Genomic DNA, 17,618 nt, shown 5'->3' on the forward strand with positions numbered 1-17,618 from the left:
GGCCTGGGACACCTGAGTGAAATTCACACACAGAAGAGCCTCACATTGTTCCAGATGAAGGCAGGTATTTAACTACAGCATGCTGATGAAGGGACATGAAGGGTGGATGAAAAATCATGGCACAACACTTCCCTTGCAACTCTGTGTGCCAGAGGAACGGAGATCCCCTGGTACAGAAGCACACACAGCCAGTGTTGCTGCTGGGGGAAAGTGCCATTTGGCCCTTTCCCTAAATCTCTTTTTTTTTTTGTACAAAATAAACATTACTAGTAAGCCATGGGAGGTAAACAGGATCTGGAACACCATCAAATGCCTGTGAGGTGACTTCAAAGCTCTGACCCTGCCAGCAAGCTTTCTCATTTGAGATTTGGGAAAGCTTCCCACATCTTCATGCACAGAGCTGAAGTTTACTGTATATTTAAGATGTGGTTAATTTTTTCTTCCTGTATTTGTAAACCAGAAACAGGATGTCCCCATAAATATATTCTCCCTTTGTCTGCTTTTGTGCTATGTGGAGAAACAAAACTTTGTATTCATTTCTAAACTGAGACTTCAAGATGGCCCTTTATTCTTCCTGCTCAGCTAGAGAACTGGAACTGAATTCTGTTCTCAGACATGAGTAAATCTATCTAACTCCACCACTGATGTTTTAATAACTTATAAACACATTTTGTATAATTGCAAAAAAAAATGTGTAGGCAGAATTAGTCCAGAATTAGACCAGAATTGCTTTTGCAGTACAGTTCAGCAGTGGCCAAAATCTATCAACACTGTTTTAGTCAGAAATCCCAAAAGACCACCACATAGGCTGCTATGAGCACAGTCAGCTCCATCACAGTCACATTCAGTGCACCCCAGATTAGACATGAGACAATTGCATTAATATATTCTGAAATTATTATGGTACTTTAGAGGGGCTTTCATCCATTATGGAATTCTGGATGGAGAAATACTTTCCCTTCAGCAGTCGCGTCTGTATTGTCCAGTAAGATTGTCTCCCACTCATCAGGCAGAGGGTCATAGAACTGGCAGGGTGAGAAATTATAGACTGAGAACAATCTTCCTCCAAGGCCAAACACCTCATGGTCTCCAGGGACCATGGTTTTTCAGGCACATGTCAAACACCAGAGCCCTGGAGAAGAATTTTCTTAGAAAATTTCATAGCGATACCAAATAAACCCTACCTTTTGCGTTCATTGTTATTTTCAGAATGGCAGGTCAGAGAAATGAAGGTGAAAGACATTCAATTTCTTGGTGGTGGTAAATTACACCTACTGTGCCTGTAGTTCAGGGATGAAATGCAACAGGCAAGAGACAAGACATGGCAGATGTTCAAAAGCATTGAGTGCCTAAGGCAACCTTCAAATCAAGGTTCAAAAAGCCATACCAATTAAATACTTTGAATATTTTTATTGCTGCCACACTTTACTGCTTCCAAAGGGAGGGCCTGGGAAGAGTATCCGAGGAAAAGAGTGTGGGACAAATCTTTACATATCTCCATGCCCAACATCTGTGTGGACACTCGCTCAGTACATAAACATGACCTGTGGGTTTCACTGCCTTCAGGGCAGCCAAGCGCCTCCCCTCATGGTGGTGTTTAGGCACTGGAGATGGGATTACTGGAGACACGTGGCAGGAAAGCAGAGGACTCAGCACTGAGCTGTCTCTAGCTAGGGACCTGGTGGTTGGGGACAGAGGCCTGTGACACCTCCTGGAGTGTGGCTCCAGCATCAACCTTGTTGTGTGGCTGAGGAGGGAAGGCATCATGCTGGACCTCTGATTTACACAGCACATCATCCAACTCTTTAGACAACCCCACTGCAATGGGAGTTTTCGTGGCTAAGAGTGAAATAAGAATTAAGTAAGCTCCATTGAGTGTGTTCACTGGTTTGAGAAGAGCTCTAAACAGGAAAGGCCCATTATAATTTTTCCAGTTGTCTTGCTGAAGCATTGTGGTGTTTTTTTCTTGGGTTCAAGAATATAGATACCAGGAAATATCAGTGGAACTCAATAGCAACATGTTATTTATGCCTCACTCCTTTCTACCACAGTATTGTGCTCTCTTTGTGCAGAAAGAAGCAGAATCTGCTCTACCCTTAGGGGGAACAACATCGGCAAAGGAGAGAACGTTCTTGCTTGGATTGTGTAAGATCAACATGAAGAACAGATGAAATACAGCTGAACATATAAGGAATTATGGAGGCAAAGCATTCTTTTGGTCACCCCTGTAGCAGCAGCTGCCTCAGTTTCTTCTTCATTTACTTCCACAAAGAAAACTCTTCCCCTATCTGCTCCAGCTAGCTTCACAGGCACTTTAATCTCCTCCATTCCACTTTTTTCTAAAGGCTATACTCTGTGTAAACACAGTCATGCAGTCAATATCCTGGGTTTTTTGCCAGAACTGCTACATGGTTTAGAAGCACTCACCAAGCTTCAGACACTGTGGTTCACTAAAGTACATCATACTGGATGTGGATTTTTCTCACAACACCACAGGAAGTTAGACACTGGTATGGGAGCATAGCTGAGGTTCTCAGTTCTGGATGTTTGCTGCTATACTCCAGCTATGGATCTGATTTCTGTACCCTTGGCCTAGCCCACATGTTTCAGCAGAACAGTGTGGGGAGCTTGAGGCATCAATGGTTATGGCTTGAAATGTATGTTGGCCTCCTGAGGCTTTTTTTGAGCTCCACAGTCATTGTCAGTCTGCATCTCTGGAAGGTTTGCACCAAGCAAATCAACAAGCAAATAAGGCAGCAGGGTGGAGTTGTTCCTGTCTGGGGTACAACAGATACACCAAAGGCCCCTGGGCATGACTTCCAGGATCCTTCATATTCATCACCACTCATGAGCTCCACGCTGCCAAGTCACTCATCCTTCAACCCTGGAGGCTGCTCTGCATCACAAGCAGCAGTCAGTTTTTCCACAGTTTCCTTCTGGCGTCTGTGGGCTGAGCAATGCCTCTATTTTAGGCCAGCAGGCACTGTGCTCAGCACTGCTCTGGGCAGAATATCACATTTCTCACAGAAGACCAGCAGCTGAACCCATTGGGCAAAATGCAGATAAGTCCCCACTAGATAACATGCAATGATTACATGAATATAATCTGAAAATATGGCTGAGGGGTCTTTTCCTGTTATGAAACTCTAGTTTGAGAAAGCCTTTGACCACAGTGGTCATCCCATTACAATTTAGTGAGACGATTCCTCACTGGGCAAGCTGAGGGCTGTGGAGAAGGCAGGACTGGTCATTGCTGGCCCACTTTTGGGAGAGCTTCATGCTGGCAGATTGCAGGGGAGAGAAGTGAGAGGCAGCAGAGTGGGCTGCAGTGGGGGTCTCTTGGAAAAGGAGCTGTCAGGGTGTGAGTGGAGGCAGAGCAGCAGCTGGTGCTCTGAGGCTGCAGGCTGTAACTTGGGCTGTGCTAAAAGCTACCTGCCTCGTGAGGCATTGCACAAGAAAATAAAGCATCCATCAGGATTGGTGAGAGAGGTCCTTTGGGGCTGCTTTTCCAGCATGTTTAAAACTGTCAGTAAGTGTGTTGAAAAGCTGGACTCTGTTTCCAAACTGCAGCACTCAAGTGAGGGAGGATTGCAAAATAATCTTGGAGATGTGTAGGTGGCAGTGCTCTTACACAAAAGCTGTGACTTGCCATCCCATAACTAAGAATATCTAATTTCATGCCTGAGGATTCAGATGAAAAAGCTGCACAGCAGCACTCTCTGAAGAGCTGAGAGGAAGCTCACAGCTGACCTACTTCGTTCACTATGTTCTTTTCTAGGCAGATATTAAGAAAGTGAAGAAAAATTCATGCTATCAGAAAAATATAGACAAAAATTCTTCCATTGCATTCTAGTTAGGATAGACACCCACATACAGATAATTTTTTTCCTCTGTTACTGCACCAAAACAGGAATGGCACCAGACCCTGGAAACCAGAACTCATCTATAATGCAGTTATTGAACTTCAAAATTACCAGTCCTGCAATTCTCTTCTTGTGCCTTTAAGCTGCATTCCTTCATGTAAGGACTTCAAAACGAAGGTGGGCAGTTTTGCCCTGCAGCCTATGCTAAAGCCTAGTGCCTGAGAGCACTTGGTGCATTCTCTTGAGAGCTGCAGGCCTGAATTCCAGCAAGGATATGGGATACTCAGGCCCTTCACCTCCTGAGCCACATGAATTTCTCCACTACAGAAGTTAAGTACTATTTTGAATTTAAAAATCAGGAAAAAAAAAAGTCATTGTAATGGTGTTTTTCAGGAGCCCTATTTGAACAGCTTTCTCAAGGTCTGCTTTGAATCCATTCACTAGATCTTCTCCAGGAATTTACACCTCATCTTACCTTGCTCCTGAATTTCAACATGGGCAAAGTATCTAATTGCTCACATCAAGATAGATCAGAGCAAGCAAAGGAAAGTGCTAACTGCTAGAAAATTTACAGAAGGAGAAAACAAAATGCCTACAAATTTTGGTTGAGGGAATTTTTCTTTCAGATGGCTTTTTGGATGTACAAGTTTAAAGCCAGCCTATGTTCTATTGAGGAGAGACATATCATTTTGTAGTGTCTTCTTCTTTCTGAAGCCATATATAATTCTGTGCATTAAACATGTTCTTCACTGATTCTCCATTATATATAAATTTCAAAAGCACATTATAAATGTTAATTTCCCTCTGAGGAAGACATCACTTATGTTAAACCAGGAAGTTATCAGTGATGTCTCCCTATCAGCTGGAAAGAAGTTTAATTTTTTTCCCACAAGCATTCCTAGATAATGTTTAACTGTAATTTCCATTATTTATATTGCACTTTAAAAAACCTTTCCTCATTCTTCAAAGCATGGAGAGAGCTCTGACACTCAGATTTGCATCTCAGAACTTCTAAATTCACCAGTCAACAACATGGGAAAAGGAAAACAGATTTCTTGGAAATTCATTGCTACAGTGTTCCACATTGGTAACTTCAGTGGGATGTTTTGGACCATTTTCTTCCTGTTCTTTGAAACCTTAGGATAAACAGTTTGATTCATCCCCATATAAAAGACAGCCTTCTATACTATGAATTAATTAACCATCTTTAGAAATACATGGGTTTGTATCCTGTTCCTGCAGACACCATGCATACAAAATTCTCAATTTGAGAACTTAATAGAGACTTAGGAGAGGTTGTCCAGACAAGTGGTGGAGTCTCCATCTTTGGAGATATCCAAAAGGAATCTGGACTTGGTCTTGGGCAGACCAGCTGTAGATGGCCCTGCTCGTCCAGGGGAGGTGGACCAGATGACCTCCAGGGGTCCCTTCCCACCTCAACCCTATTGTCACCATGAGCCCATGTGCACATCAAGGAAACAAAGTGTTATCCATATCCAGCAAGCTTAAGGTAAAATTTACTCATATTCTGGATTCAGATCAATATTTACAATTCAAGGAGCCTAGTGGCAGACCATTTGATTCATAGGTTCTAAACAAAACTGGCTGCAGTAATTATTTTGAAGTACAAGCAAGCCATCACAGGATTAAGAAAGCATTTGGGAGAAAAATACAATTTCTGCTTTTCATCCAGGTACACCTCACAGTGTCAGAAAATGGCCCTGATTTTAAGGGGAACAGAGTTTGCCAAAGAAAGTGATAGTATTGGTAGGATTGTGTCTAATAAAGAATAGGAAAGGGTGATTAGCCATGAACACCTCTGTGAGAGGCAGAGACCTCCTGGCAATGGAAGCTCCTGTGCCAGCCGCCGCCACCGTGCCTTCCTCATTGACTTCCACATAGGCCTTGTGGATAACGTTTGACAGCACCAGAGACTTTGCAAACGTCATTGCAGAAAGGTCAACTTTTGATTCAGTGAAAATGTCGGTCATCCCCATCTCCTGTAAAACCTGGTTGAGGTTAAAGGTGCCTTCCAGCTTGAATCGGGGCAGGTAAACCTCCACTGTTGTCTCAAACATGGTCTCTGAGGAGGCCCACAGCATTAAATTTTCATAGGTGATTGTGCTTTCAATCTATAAGATGGGGAGGAAAAGGAGATTAAAATAGGTGAGAAGCTTTGAAAAATCAAGATCCTTACCCAGACACTGACATCTAACCCTGGTTTGTGATGTGTACTGCCTTACCTGCTCCAGCCCACTGACAGATCCATCAGCCACATCCCCTGGCAGCAGGATGATCATGCTCAGTGACTTCTGAGCATAAGGGAGTTCAAGGATCTGAGCACCCACCTCCTCAATATAGCCCAGTTTAAATTTGCCTTTCTGATACATCATCTGCACGGGTTTCTTTCTATTCTATTAAAAAGAAAATTACACAGTCAGTTAGGCAATACAGCTCCTACCAACACCTCCGCCCAACAGGGGAGGAAAGTTAAGTTCCCAACACTCCCACAGCTTACACACAGGGCAGCTCAGCCCTGAACATTGTTATGCTTGCTGCAATGCTCACACTATCTAAGGTGAGTAATGTTAAGATTTACAGAATGCAGGTGTACCTGATTCAGTTTAAAATCCCTCTGAACTGTTTTTTCTTCCTCAAACTTGTGTTCCCAGGATGCTTTAAAGTAGATTACATTCACAAGCACCAGCAATGCATGTCCATCAATCACGCCAGGTGCAAAGAGTTCCTTGATTTTACCTAAAGGGAATTTCGACACACAGAAGTATTTGTTAGCTGTGGTTAAGACTCTGGACTGAGACTCTATTATTGGTCTGTGAACTTAGTTTTGGAAAAAGTTAGAAACACAGTTCTCGATTTATTCAAAGAACAAACACAATGTAGGCAAACAAATGGTAGATTCCTCTGCCCTGTAGCCAGCCAGGGAGGATGGGGGTCACCAGATTTTCCCCTGGTGTTCTGAATCTGCATTTATGGCTGTTTGCAGAAGCAGTTTGTCTGGTCAAGACTTATAGTTATTACTGGAATTATCAGGCCAGGTCTAAGGGTGGGAATGAAAAATATTTGACAGCAAGCATATCTTTAAGTCATAAATAATTTAGCCAGTAACTTAGTCTAATATTTCAAGAACAGATGGGAAGACAAACTACTCTTAAACAGCATAAGAGTGAACACACAGAAATGTGAGCATCCTATTCTGGAATTTCATTTGTTGAACCCGTATAGCAAGGCAGGGATAGAATGGCTGTAGTTTTGCTTTGCTTTACCTTGTGTTTCACTTTCAACCCAAGCATTAATTTTTCTTCTGGCAGCTTCAACAGCACCATGAAAGTCCACTGTTTGCAGCACTGCTCCATACAGTTCCTTGCTACACGTTAGATATTGCTATAAAGTAAAATAAAGATTATTAATTGGTCAAATCTATTAAGCACTTACTGCCTTTTGAAAGAAATCAATCTCTTGATAGTATTTTAGAAATGGTGAGGGACCTGTTGAATCTGTAAGGCAAATTTTCATTTTGGAAACATTAAGTATCTAAAGTCTATTCAGAAGATCTTTGAAAAAAAGATTCTAATGCATAGGTCAAAAATGTAAATAAGTAAAAAGAAAATCAGAAGAATGAGTCTTGTCATGGAGAACTGTATAACTGAGGTTTGGATAAAAAAAATAAAGAAACAGAAAAAAATCAAGATGAGTTGTTTGGTGCTTAAGTATCAAAACAATTAGCAGAAAAGCAAAGATGTGACGAACAAGTTAGCCATACCAAGTAATCTCAAGACCACTCAGTCATTCAGTAGGAAAGGAGCAAGAAGCTCAGCAGAACAGTCCTGTGCATGAATCTGTACAACCTTCTTGGAGATAAACCCTCCCCAGGCTTACTGCTGCCTCAGCTGTCCCACTTGCAAGACCTGGAGTAGGCAGGTTACAGACAGATTGAATAGGCTGGTTTTGGCTGTAGGTTCTCCTCTGGCTGAGTGCACACATCTGAAAAATGTGCCAAAATTTATCAGATTCCTGCTTTATTTTTGCTCTATAGCCTTTGATATCCACAGGGTGGTTTGTTTCTGTTTGGGTTTTTTTAACTTTTTGTGTTCTTTTAATAAAAGTATGGAAAGTTGACAGCCTCAAGAGCTATAGCTCCATGTAGCACATCATGTGCTCCAAAACACACACAAGAGGGGGAACAGTGAGGCTCACAGTTCCAGGGAAGCTTGAGGTCATTGCCACAGCAATTAGCAGATGACTTACCTGCTGGAGCTCAAATCCTTGTTGCATAAAGAGATTGTTGGCCAAGGTTAAAACGTACTTTTCACCAAGGTTTTGTAGTTGCAAAAGCAGCTCCTGGAACACTTTATGGTTAAGGTCTCCCTCCTTGTTACACTGGGAGTAACACAAAGACAACAATTAAAATGATTCCTCTGTACGGCTTTGGTTGCTAATTTGCATCTTAATTAGATAACACTATAAGGCTAATTCCTGCTGTACTGAATTTAAATCCAGCTAGTCCAAGCTTTGTAGCCTGATCCTCCTACAGATGAGATCACTGAAGGCTTTGGTATTGACTTACTGGCACTTAATAAAATAAAACCTTGTATCAGTCACTTCCTAGAGGATTAGGCAGACTCTGAGCATGGTATCTTGACTCCCTCCAGTGGCAAACCCTCGTGTTTTACCCACGCAGTGAAGGCAGGACTCCCCACCCCAGGACACACCTCTGAGAAGGAAGACTGACTCTCCAGGCTTCCTTCTGGCTCCATTTCTGGGGCTGCACTCTCATGATCAGATCCAGGACTCATTCCTCCTGCAGCTTTCCTGACATGGAGCACCTGCAGGTGAAGATGTCAAGTTATGTCAGTTGTAACTGGGATAAATCCATATTCCTTGTTTAAAAGCTTTGCTGTCCCTATTGGACAAGTGGTGTAGATTCATGAAAGATGTTTTAGCAGCTTCACTCATCAGCTGAAATGACAGACTCGAACTTGTTCACACATTCATGTTCAAACTCACTTTTCTATATTAACAACCCAAGAAGAACTTGCACTTAATCCCTCAAAATGTTACTCTTCACTACCTCAAAATGTTTATATTTGATTTGTGTTTTCATTGCTACAGTCATCTTAAATTTCAAAACAAAAATTTGCCCCAAGTAAAGAGACAAAAATTAATTTTCTTTAAAAACACCAAAACTGGCTTCTTGCAATTGTTCTTAACATTAGCATCAGCTTAAGAAATAGATCAAAGCCACAGTGCTCTTAATGGAAACCAGTCCTTGTTTCTACTATGCAAATACATAACTGAAAAATTTTCAGCAGTTTTTTTTTTAATAATAATGTTGCATGATACATAGACTTGCTCTCGTTTTTTAGAGGATATTGATATTGAGCAATTCCCATTGCTTTCCTAAAATAAGCAGGAATCCCTGTCTAAAGTAGTGATGTGGCAGGGCTATGGTAGCCAGGGGGCTGTAGGAGTGGTCTCTGTGCAAAGAGAAGAGACTCAGAGTGTCTGGGTGGGCACCTGGCAGCCACAGCAAAGGTGAACCCACCACACCCTCATGAGAAGCTCTGCCTTAGGATTATTGGTCTTCTACGACTCATGGTAGAGAAGAAGAAAGAGAGAATAAAAACAGAAAATAAAAGATTGTAGAAATCAGAACTAGCACGGCAGGAAGTAAAGTCACAGTGACTGGAGGGGTGGTCTTCTTCACCTCCTCCTTGCCCACCTGGGTGTCTGTGGGGTGAGACATTTTGATTCTTGAACATCCTAAGGGACAGGTGAGCTAATGCTTTCAGCCGCCCATGCAATCCCTTCCTTCAGGTGTCTGCAGCTCCCCCCACTGCCCACCCAGACTCCCACTCTCAGGATTCTCGTAGCAACCACAAGAGGAAATGCCTGCCCCTAATTCTGAAATAAAGCCTGACATTCTGCCTCAGGCTTGGGGAGAGCCAGAGCACCGCACTGTGCTGCATCACCTCCCCTCAGCCAGCCCTTGCAGGGGACAGGGTGCTACTCACACCAGCAGAGGGCAGGGATCGCAGTGCTCCAAGCAAAGCTGCGAAGGCAGCGCCTGTGCCTGCCCTGGTGCAGGTTTCCTGTGAGACACTCACACGTGTGCCGTGCTGGGATGCCCAGCATCTCCTTTGAGGGAACAGGGAGCAGTATGGAAGCACCTCACCGTCGTTCATCCATACTCACTTCCTCTATCTGAGCAGCAGTGTTGTTTCTTGCACCAAGATGGATCAGGGCCAGGGCAACAGAGATGCTCATAGGAGAGAAGACAATATTTGTATCCTCTGCATTTCTGTTGAGCTTTTTGTAGAGATCGAGGCAAAACTCACTGATGGGTCTAGAAATGGAATCCATCATGAAGTGGCTGCTGAGTGGGAGCACAAAAGAAATAAAAAATTTAGTGCAGCTGGCCTAGCTAGACCACACTGTGAAGCATCTGTCTGCCCTGAGATTGTCCCATAGCTGGTTGTTGAACATAATAGACATTTTCTAAATCCTGAAAGTTTTAATCAGCCTTGCACAGATGAGTCTGTGTGCACAGCAGGAGCAAAGGCACAGACGGTCTGCAAAAAGGACCCGTGCTCAAAACATATGTACATTCCTCAGAAAGGACCCTTATTTCAATTTATGGTATTGAAATTAGACAGGTATGGATTAGAATTTTCCTTCTCCACACTGACTTGATGCATACACCTGCATCAACTCTTTCCTCTTAACAACATACATTAATGATAGAGACCTGGTGACAGAAACTAAACCTGCATATAACCATCTGTGGTAACCAGAGCTGTGGCAAGGGGGTTCCAAACAACAGGTTTCTAAAAATAAAATCACTATTAATTAAATGCCTTCATACATGAAAAAGGCTCATTAGCAGCTATGGAGACAACTACATATGGAAACACTAACAGTTTGAAATACACTTTTAACTTCTAATAAGTTTTCCAGGAATCACAGATTGAGGCAGGATCCACAATTTAAAATTCCAAACAAAGTAATAGCCCTGAAGAGAAGTCTATATGTTCCTGCTTAGTGACAAGATATGTGTCACTCTCTACTTTTGTACTAGAAACATTTCAGTCTGATACCTCTCCCACGAATCATTTACGTTCAATCCAGTCTGCTAAGAACAAGTTGGGACCAAGTTCAGCTTGGTCCTTGCAAGGAGGAAGCCATCTAAAAAACAGGCAATTAGAAAATCCTCTGCTGAATCTTAGGAGAATTGTGAATGTGTTGTGTACATATCAGTGGGATCACACAAAATTTTCTGGAATCATTATACTTAAAAACAAAAAAACAACAAACCCCACATCACTTTCAGTATCAAACAAACATTTTGGACAAATAGCACTGGTCTGAGTTCCAGAAAGATTATTTATTTAGGGGAAAATACAGAGCCACAGTATGGAGACAAGTCCTTCATGTCTCCCATGGCACAGATCTGGCTGTCTCTACCTTTCCGCCTGCACTGGGACCCGCATGGGTCAGGTCCAGAGAAAGCTGCCAGAGTTCCACTCTTTTGGAAAAAGGAGTGAGTGCACAGCTAGGTGGCTCTCTCCAGTGCCCACAGATGGCCAAAGCACAGCAGGCACTCTTCCCCAGCCCTGTCTGCCCTGAAGCTGCAGGCTGCAGGGTGAGGTTAAATGAGGAGCTCCAGTCTGTGTCACCAGAGGTTAAAGGTGGTGCAAAGCTGAATTTCAGGATCTTTTATCAGCAGGACACTTGTACAGCCTGCCCTGAGCTGTTGGTGCTCCTTTGAGACTTGTCTTGAGCCCTCTGGGGAAGGGGTTGCCTCCAGCCAAAACTCTCCTGTCAGCCTCCCCCTGAGGCCCCAGTGCTTCTACCACAGCCACAGCTCCCTCCCTTCACGGAGTCTGACCTTCACAGGGTTCCCTTTATGCAAAGAGCTGCTCAAAATGCCTTGCACTGTTCTCAAGATGCAGCATGCATGCTATCTACAGCTCAGCCATGAGCCAGGCATGACTTTGCATGGAAAGCTGGGACTCAGCTGCCAGAAGTTACCAGGGCATTGGGAGTTGATATGGCTCAGCAAAGGTACATTTGTCTGTGAAACCATCTTCACCTGCAGCAAGTGCCAGACAATGGGAATGAACTCAGCCCACAGGAAAAGAGATTGAGCCTAAAACAAACTGGTGCAGAGGCTTGGAAGAGATGAGAAACTAAAGTTTCTGAATGTATAAAGGCAAAACATTTGGCAAATGCAGACATTTCTTTCCATTTGACTAACAAAAGCTTCAATCAATGCTTCATCCTGTTTCTGAGTGATGGTCTGTGGAAAGAACCTGTGATGCTGCAAGAAAAGTTCACAGATGTTTCATACTGAGACTTTTGTTTTGCTCTGGAGGCCAGAAATACTTCACATAAAGACCTAATGCAAATGGACAAAACAGATGAGAAATACCAAAGGGTTCTTTGCACAGACAAATTAAGGATGAGTTTTATCTCATTTATTCTGAACACAGCTGGTTTAGCTCTTCTGTTAGTATATTTTTATGTAATATGATTTTAATTTTCCTTTTGATAATGCAGTAATCTTACAAGAAGACATTGCACTAAACAATTTCTCTTTTTTTCCACTTCCATAGCCTACTATTCACAACCTTCTGAAAACAAAACAGTGCATCTTCAGTGCTGAAGTTTGTAGTGCTATACTTCCACATCTGTTGAAAGATCTGAAATGGAGCTGTGAAATGAGACACAGTGAATGTGGGGCATGAGGCACTTTGTAGGTGTGTCCCACCTTCAGACCAAGTCAAGGAGAAAAAAAAAAAGAGTTAATAATCTTACTCAGTAGGAAAAAGGCAGCTCCACCCCACCCTGCAGGGAAAGGCTGAGTGCCAAGAATGGAGGGAGAGCCCAGGATATGGGAACAGGTTTTAAAGTGAGTGTCTGGCACACTGATGTGGCCACTCCTTCAGCAAAAGCAGCAGGCTGTCACCAGGGAGACATCCAGGTGCAAACACTACAGCCAACTCCATGGCTTGTGAGTAGGAACTACTTAGAGAGCTGCCCTAGAAATCCAGAGGAAGGGAGGGCAGGCATAGGCTAGTGAAGAAACTTTCTTACTGCACAATGAAAGGATTTAGTGAACTTTCCTAAGCTAAAATGGGGTGGGAACAAATGTATGAATGATTCCACACCACAAAGCCTTCTGTGTAATCTGTGCAATAATTCAATCAGACTTTTGGAGCTACTGCAAGGACCACAGCATATGAAGAACATCTACGTGGTGGACAGCAAAGGGTAATGTCACTTTTAAATAATCTTAGAGTGGTAAGGAGGGGTGATACAGGATCAAAGGGAATGTTCCAGGAAGTTCCTAGCTGCTGATCCACACTAGCCAAAGCACCTGTGCTGAGCACTATTAGTAGTGCAGAGCTCCTGATGACAGGAGATCCTTTGCATGATGGTTCAGCAGCTTTTAACATGGTCTGGCAAATTGAATTACTGGCACTGCAGTATGTGAGCAAGAAGCTACCCAGGAAAACAGCTTCCTTCAGAAGGAACCACTGCCTACCACAGACTTTATAAAAAATACACTCTTCCTCCATGGCTGTGTGAAATGATGAACTCGTATAACTATTCATGATCTGTTCTCTCTTTAGAGTTTGTTTTTGACTAAGGTTAGATGACATCAAAACAAAAACTATCAAATAATAAAGAAGCCTGTGCTGAAAGCTGTCATAATTAATGGTTATATTAGATTATATTATTCAGTCAAGAGAAGGAGGCAGTAAATAGGGTGGAGAAGGTAAGAGACCTGTAGCCTTGCTGTTAAGGTAATTCTGTATTTCATACAAGTTAAGTAAGAAGGAACCTGTTTTGCCTGATGCTACATGATAATTCCCATTGCATGTTTGACTTATTCAATCTGTGTCCCATAAAGGTGTCTTAAAATACATTCATTTCTCATACACAGAGGGAAATAGAATTGGCAGAAATTTTCTATCCCAAAAAAAGACAATGTGACAGATAGTGCTGTCCCCTCACATGAAAATTGGTGGTAGTGACTTTTTTATTTTTCATGACCAAACAAAATAATATACAAAAATAAGTTTCCAAGAGTTTCTGTGCTGATTGGAATAAAGTGGACAAACAGCACATAAGAAAATTTAAATTTCCTATAACACAGCAATCCTGATCATCCCTAAATGGCACAGCACACGCTTTAAATTAAAAACCAATACATTCCAGTACAAAGCAGTTTTTCAAGTGAAATGGAGCCAAGTTCATTTTCCAAACAACCTAGCCTCTCAGTATGCTACTTTTATGCCAGAAAGCTTTTTCCTGACTGCTTTTATTTAGTTTGCATCAGCCCCTCTGGTATCTTCTACACCTCTTTCTAGGCCAGTTATTTCTGCATAAACAGGCACGGATGTGCATTGGCCTGTTACAGGCTGTAAGGTGGCAAGTCATTTGCTGTGCCTGTGTGCAGGCTTCTCTGCAAGCTTCTAAACAGCATTGCCAAACCCAGGAGCTCATATTTTAATAGCAAAGACTTGCACCCCACTAACAAAACAAAATCTGAATGCCACTCCACCCTTTCTCTTTTATAGCATCATTGTTTAAGAACATAAACAACTTCCCTGGTAGTGGGGATCAGTGTAAAGGGGAAATGCCTTAGAATCCAGCCAAAGGATTGCCTTGCCCTCTCTCTCTTCCAGAGAACATTTCAAGGCTTTTTCTTGTGCCATGGAAATGTGAGTAAAGAAGGAAAATTAACCTGCATTTCTCATGCAGTGGGTCAGGTTGCCTAGGTCACCAGCGCCATCGCTTTATATGAAGCCTGTTTCTACCAGAGTGAGTAGAGGTACTCTGAAAGTGCCTGAACTTCAACCCTTCTGGAGAGATAGGCAAAAAAGCATCTACTTTCTCATACAGCCCACTGAACCCATCAGTTTTGGCAATTAGACTTTACTAGGTGGACAGAGAGGTTTTGGGGAAATTTCAGATTCAGAACCCTGTGAAATTTGGGCAAGAATCTTTAGATGTGTCCCTAAAATCTTCATTCATATCCCACTGAACACCAGCTCCCTTTGTGTGAGCTCTTGAGCTACCTGAATTTTAGCAGTGTGTTTTGCTGTCTGCAGCTTGTAAAGGTATCTTTCTTTCTGCCCAATATGTAAGAATTATGTTTACTTTACTAGCCTGTAGAGTACTTTGGATCAGGGAAAAAAAAAAAGAAAATAAAAATCACAGTTATTTTGGAAAAAAAAAATAAGAAAACAATAAAACAACATAGAATTTTTACCTTCTTGCCTGAAGAGGTTAAATGAAGAAGACAACAGCTGAGTTCGGGAGCACGTTCCTGTGAATAATGTATTAAAAAAAATCTCCCACTCTCTTGTGGGAAAGTTCAGCCTCTACCAATAATTGCTGATAGCAGCATCTTGCTGCTTAATGCAAATGCCATTACCATGAAGTTTCCCCACAGAGGAATGGGAAACCTGTATCTAGCAATATGCTATTAGCATTTCTCTCAAGCTGCCCAACAAGTCTGGCAGGCAATATCTGCTGGCAGCATCTCCTGATCACAATGCCAAGCCACTCTCAGCTGGAAAGCTGGTCATTAACCCTAAGAAGACCCATGACTGCACTGCTGTGCTTAGTCCCTTTCAAATTTTGATGGGGTCTGGCCTGGACAAAGGTGTGTGCAGGGTTCATGCCAAGATTGTTTGGATCTGAGCTTGCTTGGAGAGATAGAGCAAATGAATGGGAAATGCATGAGCTTTATATTGCCTACAGCCATCTCTCCCTCTCAGGTAAGGAGCTGGCTTTATATGCGTGGAAGGAGCTTAATTAGAGAAGGCAAGAAATATTTCCTTGAACTGTAACAGGAATCCCCAGCCAGGGGGTATTCTTTTAAAACTTAAATCATTGGAGTCAAGAATAAAAGAAGGCCAGGAGTGGTTGATCACTGAGGTTAAGTCTCCAGCATGAACTGAGAAGGAAGAAAAGAGATGGCAAGCACTGAGCTGCAGTAGCACATTGTTTGATCTCTAATCAGTACCAGTGAACTCAGCTGCAACACTGGGTTATGGCAGCTGGACTCAGAGATCAGAGCTAAACTAGGGTTGTATGTGGCTTTGAAACACCAAAAATTTTTTGCCTTTTCTCTCTCACCTCTTCTTTCTTCCTACAAAGCATAAAACTGGCTTTGGATTCATAGCATACTTATAGGATCAAACATGGTAAGCAGGAAAGAGGAAGAAGGCCCTCAGCACCGTCTGCCTACCCACATTTCCCTTCCAGTGCAGAAGCTGGACCATCCTCTTCTTTAGGCACAGCAGCATCCAGCTTTGCTTGTTCCCCACTCCTCTGCCAAGGTCTCAGCCCTGCTGGCCAAGCTCCAGTGCTCCAGTACTCATCTGAAAACAGGAACCCATAAGCAATGGAAGACACAAGGATAAAATTACCATTTTCATTACCTCAGTTCTTTTCCTTCCTTTTTTGCTTCCATTTGCCATTCACTTCCTTGTTTCTGTTTTTTTCTTCCTGCATGTTTCTGTAGAGCTCTTTAGTCTTCTTTCTCAGTTCTTTCTTTCTCTATTTTAAAAATTTATTTATTTATTTATGAACATTGCCTTACCAGGTATCTTCTGATGCTTTTCTAGTCCATGCATCTTTCCAGTGACAACCTAAGTATTTTGAGTATCTTGCAAGATTTTTCTTCTTCCAATTTCTGTTTTCTCCCTTCCTTCTATATTGACATCATTCCTCCACTGATTTATTTTGCTTGCCCTCTTATATTTTCCCTCAGAGCTTCCCTGGTATCTGCTCAACTGCTTTGCCTCAGGAAATGTCAATGTAGGTGCAAATGTCAATGTAGGTGCAAATGTCAATGTAGGTTCAAATTCTCTCTTTTTTAAGCCCTTAGGACAGCATATTCACCAAAATGTACTGCTTTTCCAGTGGGGCCAATTGGCCCTAAGTGGCATTTGTCAAGATTCAGAACTTCCCCACAAACCACTTTTGCCACCAAAAGACATTGGGATGTGTCCCTTCTCTACCAAATGCTGGGAGTAAGGAGCAGGTAGTGCCTGTGCAGGTGGGCAAGGGATGAGGTGAGCGGGCACACAGCCCTGCAGTTTGCATTAAATTCATCTTTGTGTTGCTGCCAAAGCCAGCCACAGCTTGCTGGTTTTGGGCACCATCCATCGCTGGATAGCAATGCCCTGCTGCAAGGTGAGGTGGAGCACCCCGTCACTCTGAGCAAGCCCTCAGCTATGCTCACTCCCTCCATTGTGACCAACACCTCCCAGCACGTCACAGCTCCCGCACACAAACTCCCACACACGCTTTCCCACGTCCTCCCAGGCAACTTATTGCCCAAGACCCAGAGGACAGCATGGGTAGAATGGGTATGAAAATAGTAGACTGTAACATGGTTTCTCACAGCAGCAGGAACTTCAGGGATACTTCTCCCTCTCATGCCGCAAGATGGAAAAGCTTCACGTTGGGACTGGCAGCGAGAAGAGGCAGAAGTGAAAAATGAACCTGAGGTTTTCATGAGCAAGCCAACCTCTTCATAAATAACCAATAAGTGAGTTTGCTTTGTGTGGGCCAAGACAGCTTTGTATCTCCAACATCTGCTTGCCTTGCACAGGCTGGGATACCTTGGAATTAGTCAGCAGGTGGAGAAAGATGGGCCCCACCCTGAAGCAGTGTTTCTCTCTGCTTTCATGGGATAACCCTTCCTGGCCAAGC

General features: G+C 42.8%; 1 protein-coding gene across 1 annotated transcript; it reads right to left on the minus strand.

The window, feature by feature from the left end:
- Positions 1-5,251: 5,251 nt before the first annotated feature.
- Positions 5,252-15,396, minus strand: LOC102062513 (serpin B12). Its single transcript, XM_005481671.3, has 8 exons — positions 15,163-15,396; positions 10,077-10,257; positions 8,594-8,707; positions 8,130-8,261; positions 7,148-7,265; positions 6,478-6,620; positions 6,107-6,277; positions 5,252-5,995 (listed from the first exon to the last, which is right to left on the minus strand). Exons 2-8 carry the CDS (start codon positions 10,245-10,247, stop codon positions 5,591-5,593), a joined length of 1,254 nt encoding a protein of 417 aa, XP_005481728.2. The 5' UTR covers positions 10,248-10,257; positions 15,163-15,396; the 3' UTR covers positions 5,252-5,590.
- Between the last annotated feature and the right edge of the window lie 2,222 nt (positions 15,397-17,618).

The sequence above is a fragment of the Zonotrichia albicollis genome, chromosome 1, assembly GCF_047830755.1.
Source record: "Zonotrichia albicollis isolate bZonAlb1 chromosome 1, bZonAlb1.hap1, whole genome shotgun sequence".
In the NCBI taxonomy this organism is placed as follows: domain Eukaryota; kingdom Metazoa; phylum Chordata; class Aves; order Passeriformes; family Passerellidae; genus Zonotrichia; species Zonotrichia albicollis.

Excerpts from the sequence above, each read along its gene's own strand:
- LOC102062513 (XM_005481671.3), bottom strand. The coding sequence starts at position 10,247 with ATGATGGATTCCATTTCTAGACCCATCAGTGAGTTTTGCCTCGATCTC. Across the intron at positions 7,266-8,129 it reads AAGGATTTGAGCTCCAGCAG|CAATATCTAACGTGTAGCAA; the intron begins GTAAGTCATCTG and ends TTTACTTTATAG. Across the intron at positions 6,278-6,477 it reads GGGATTTTAAACTGAATCAG|AATAGAAAGAAACCCGTGCA; the intron begins GTACACCTGCAT and ends TCTTTTTAATAG.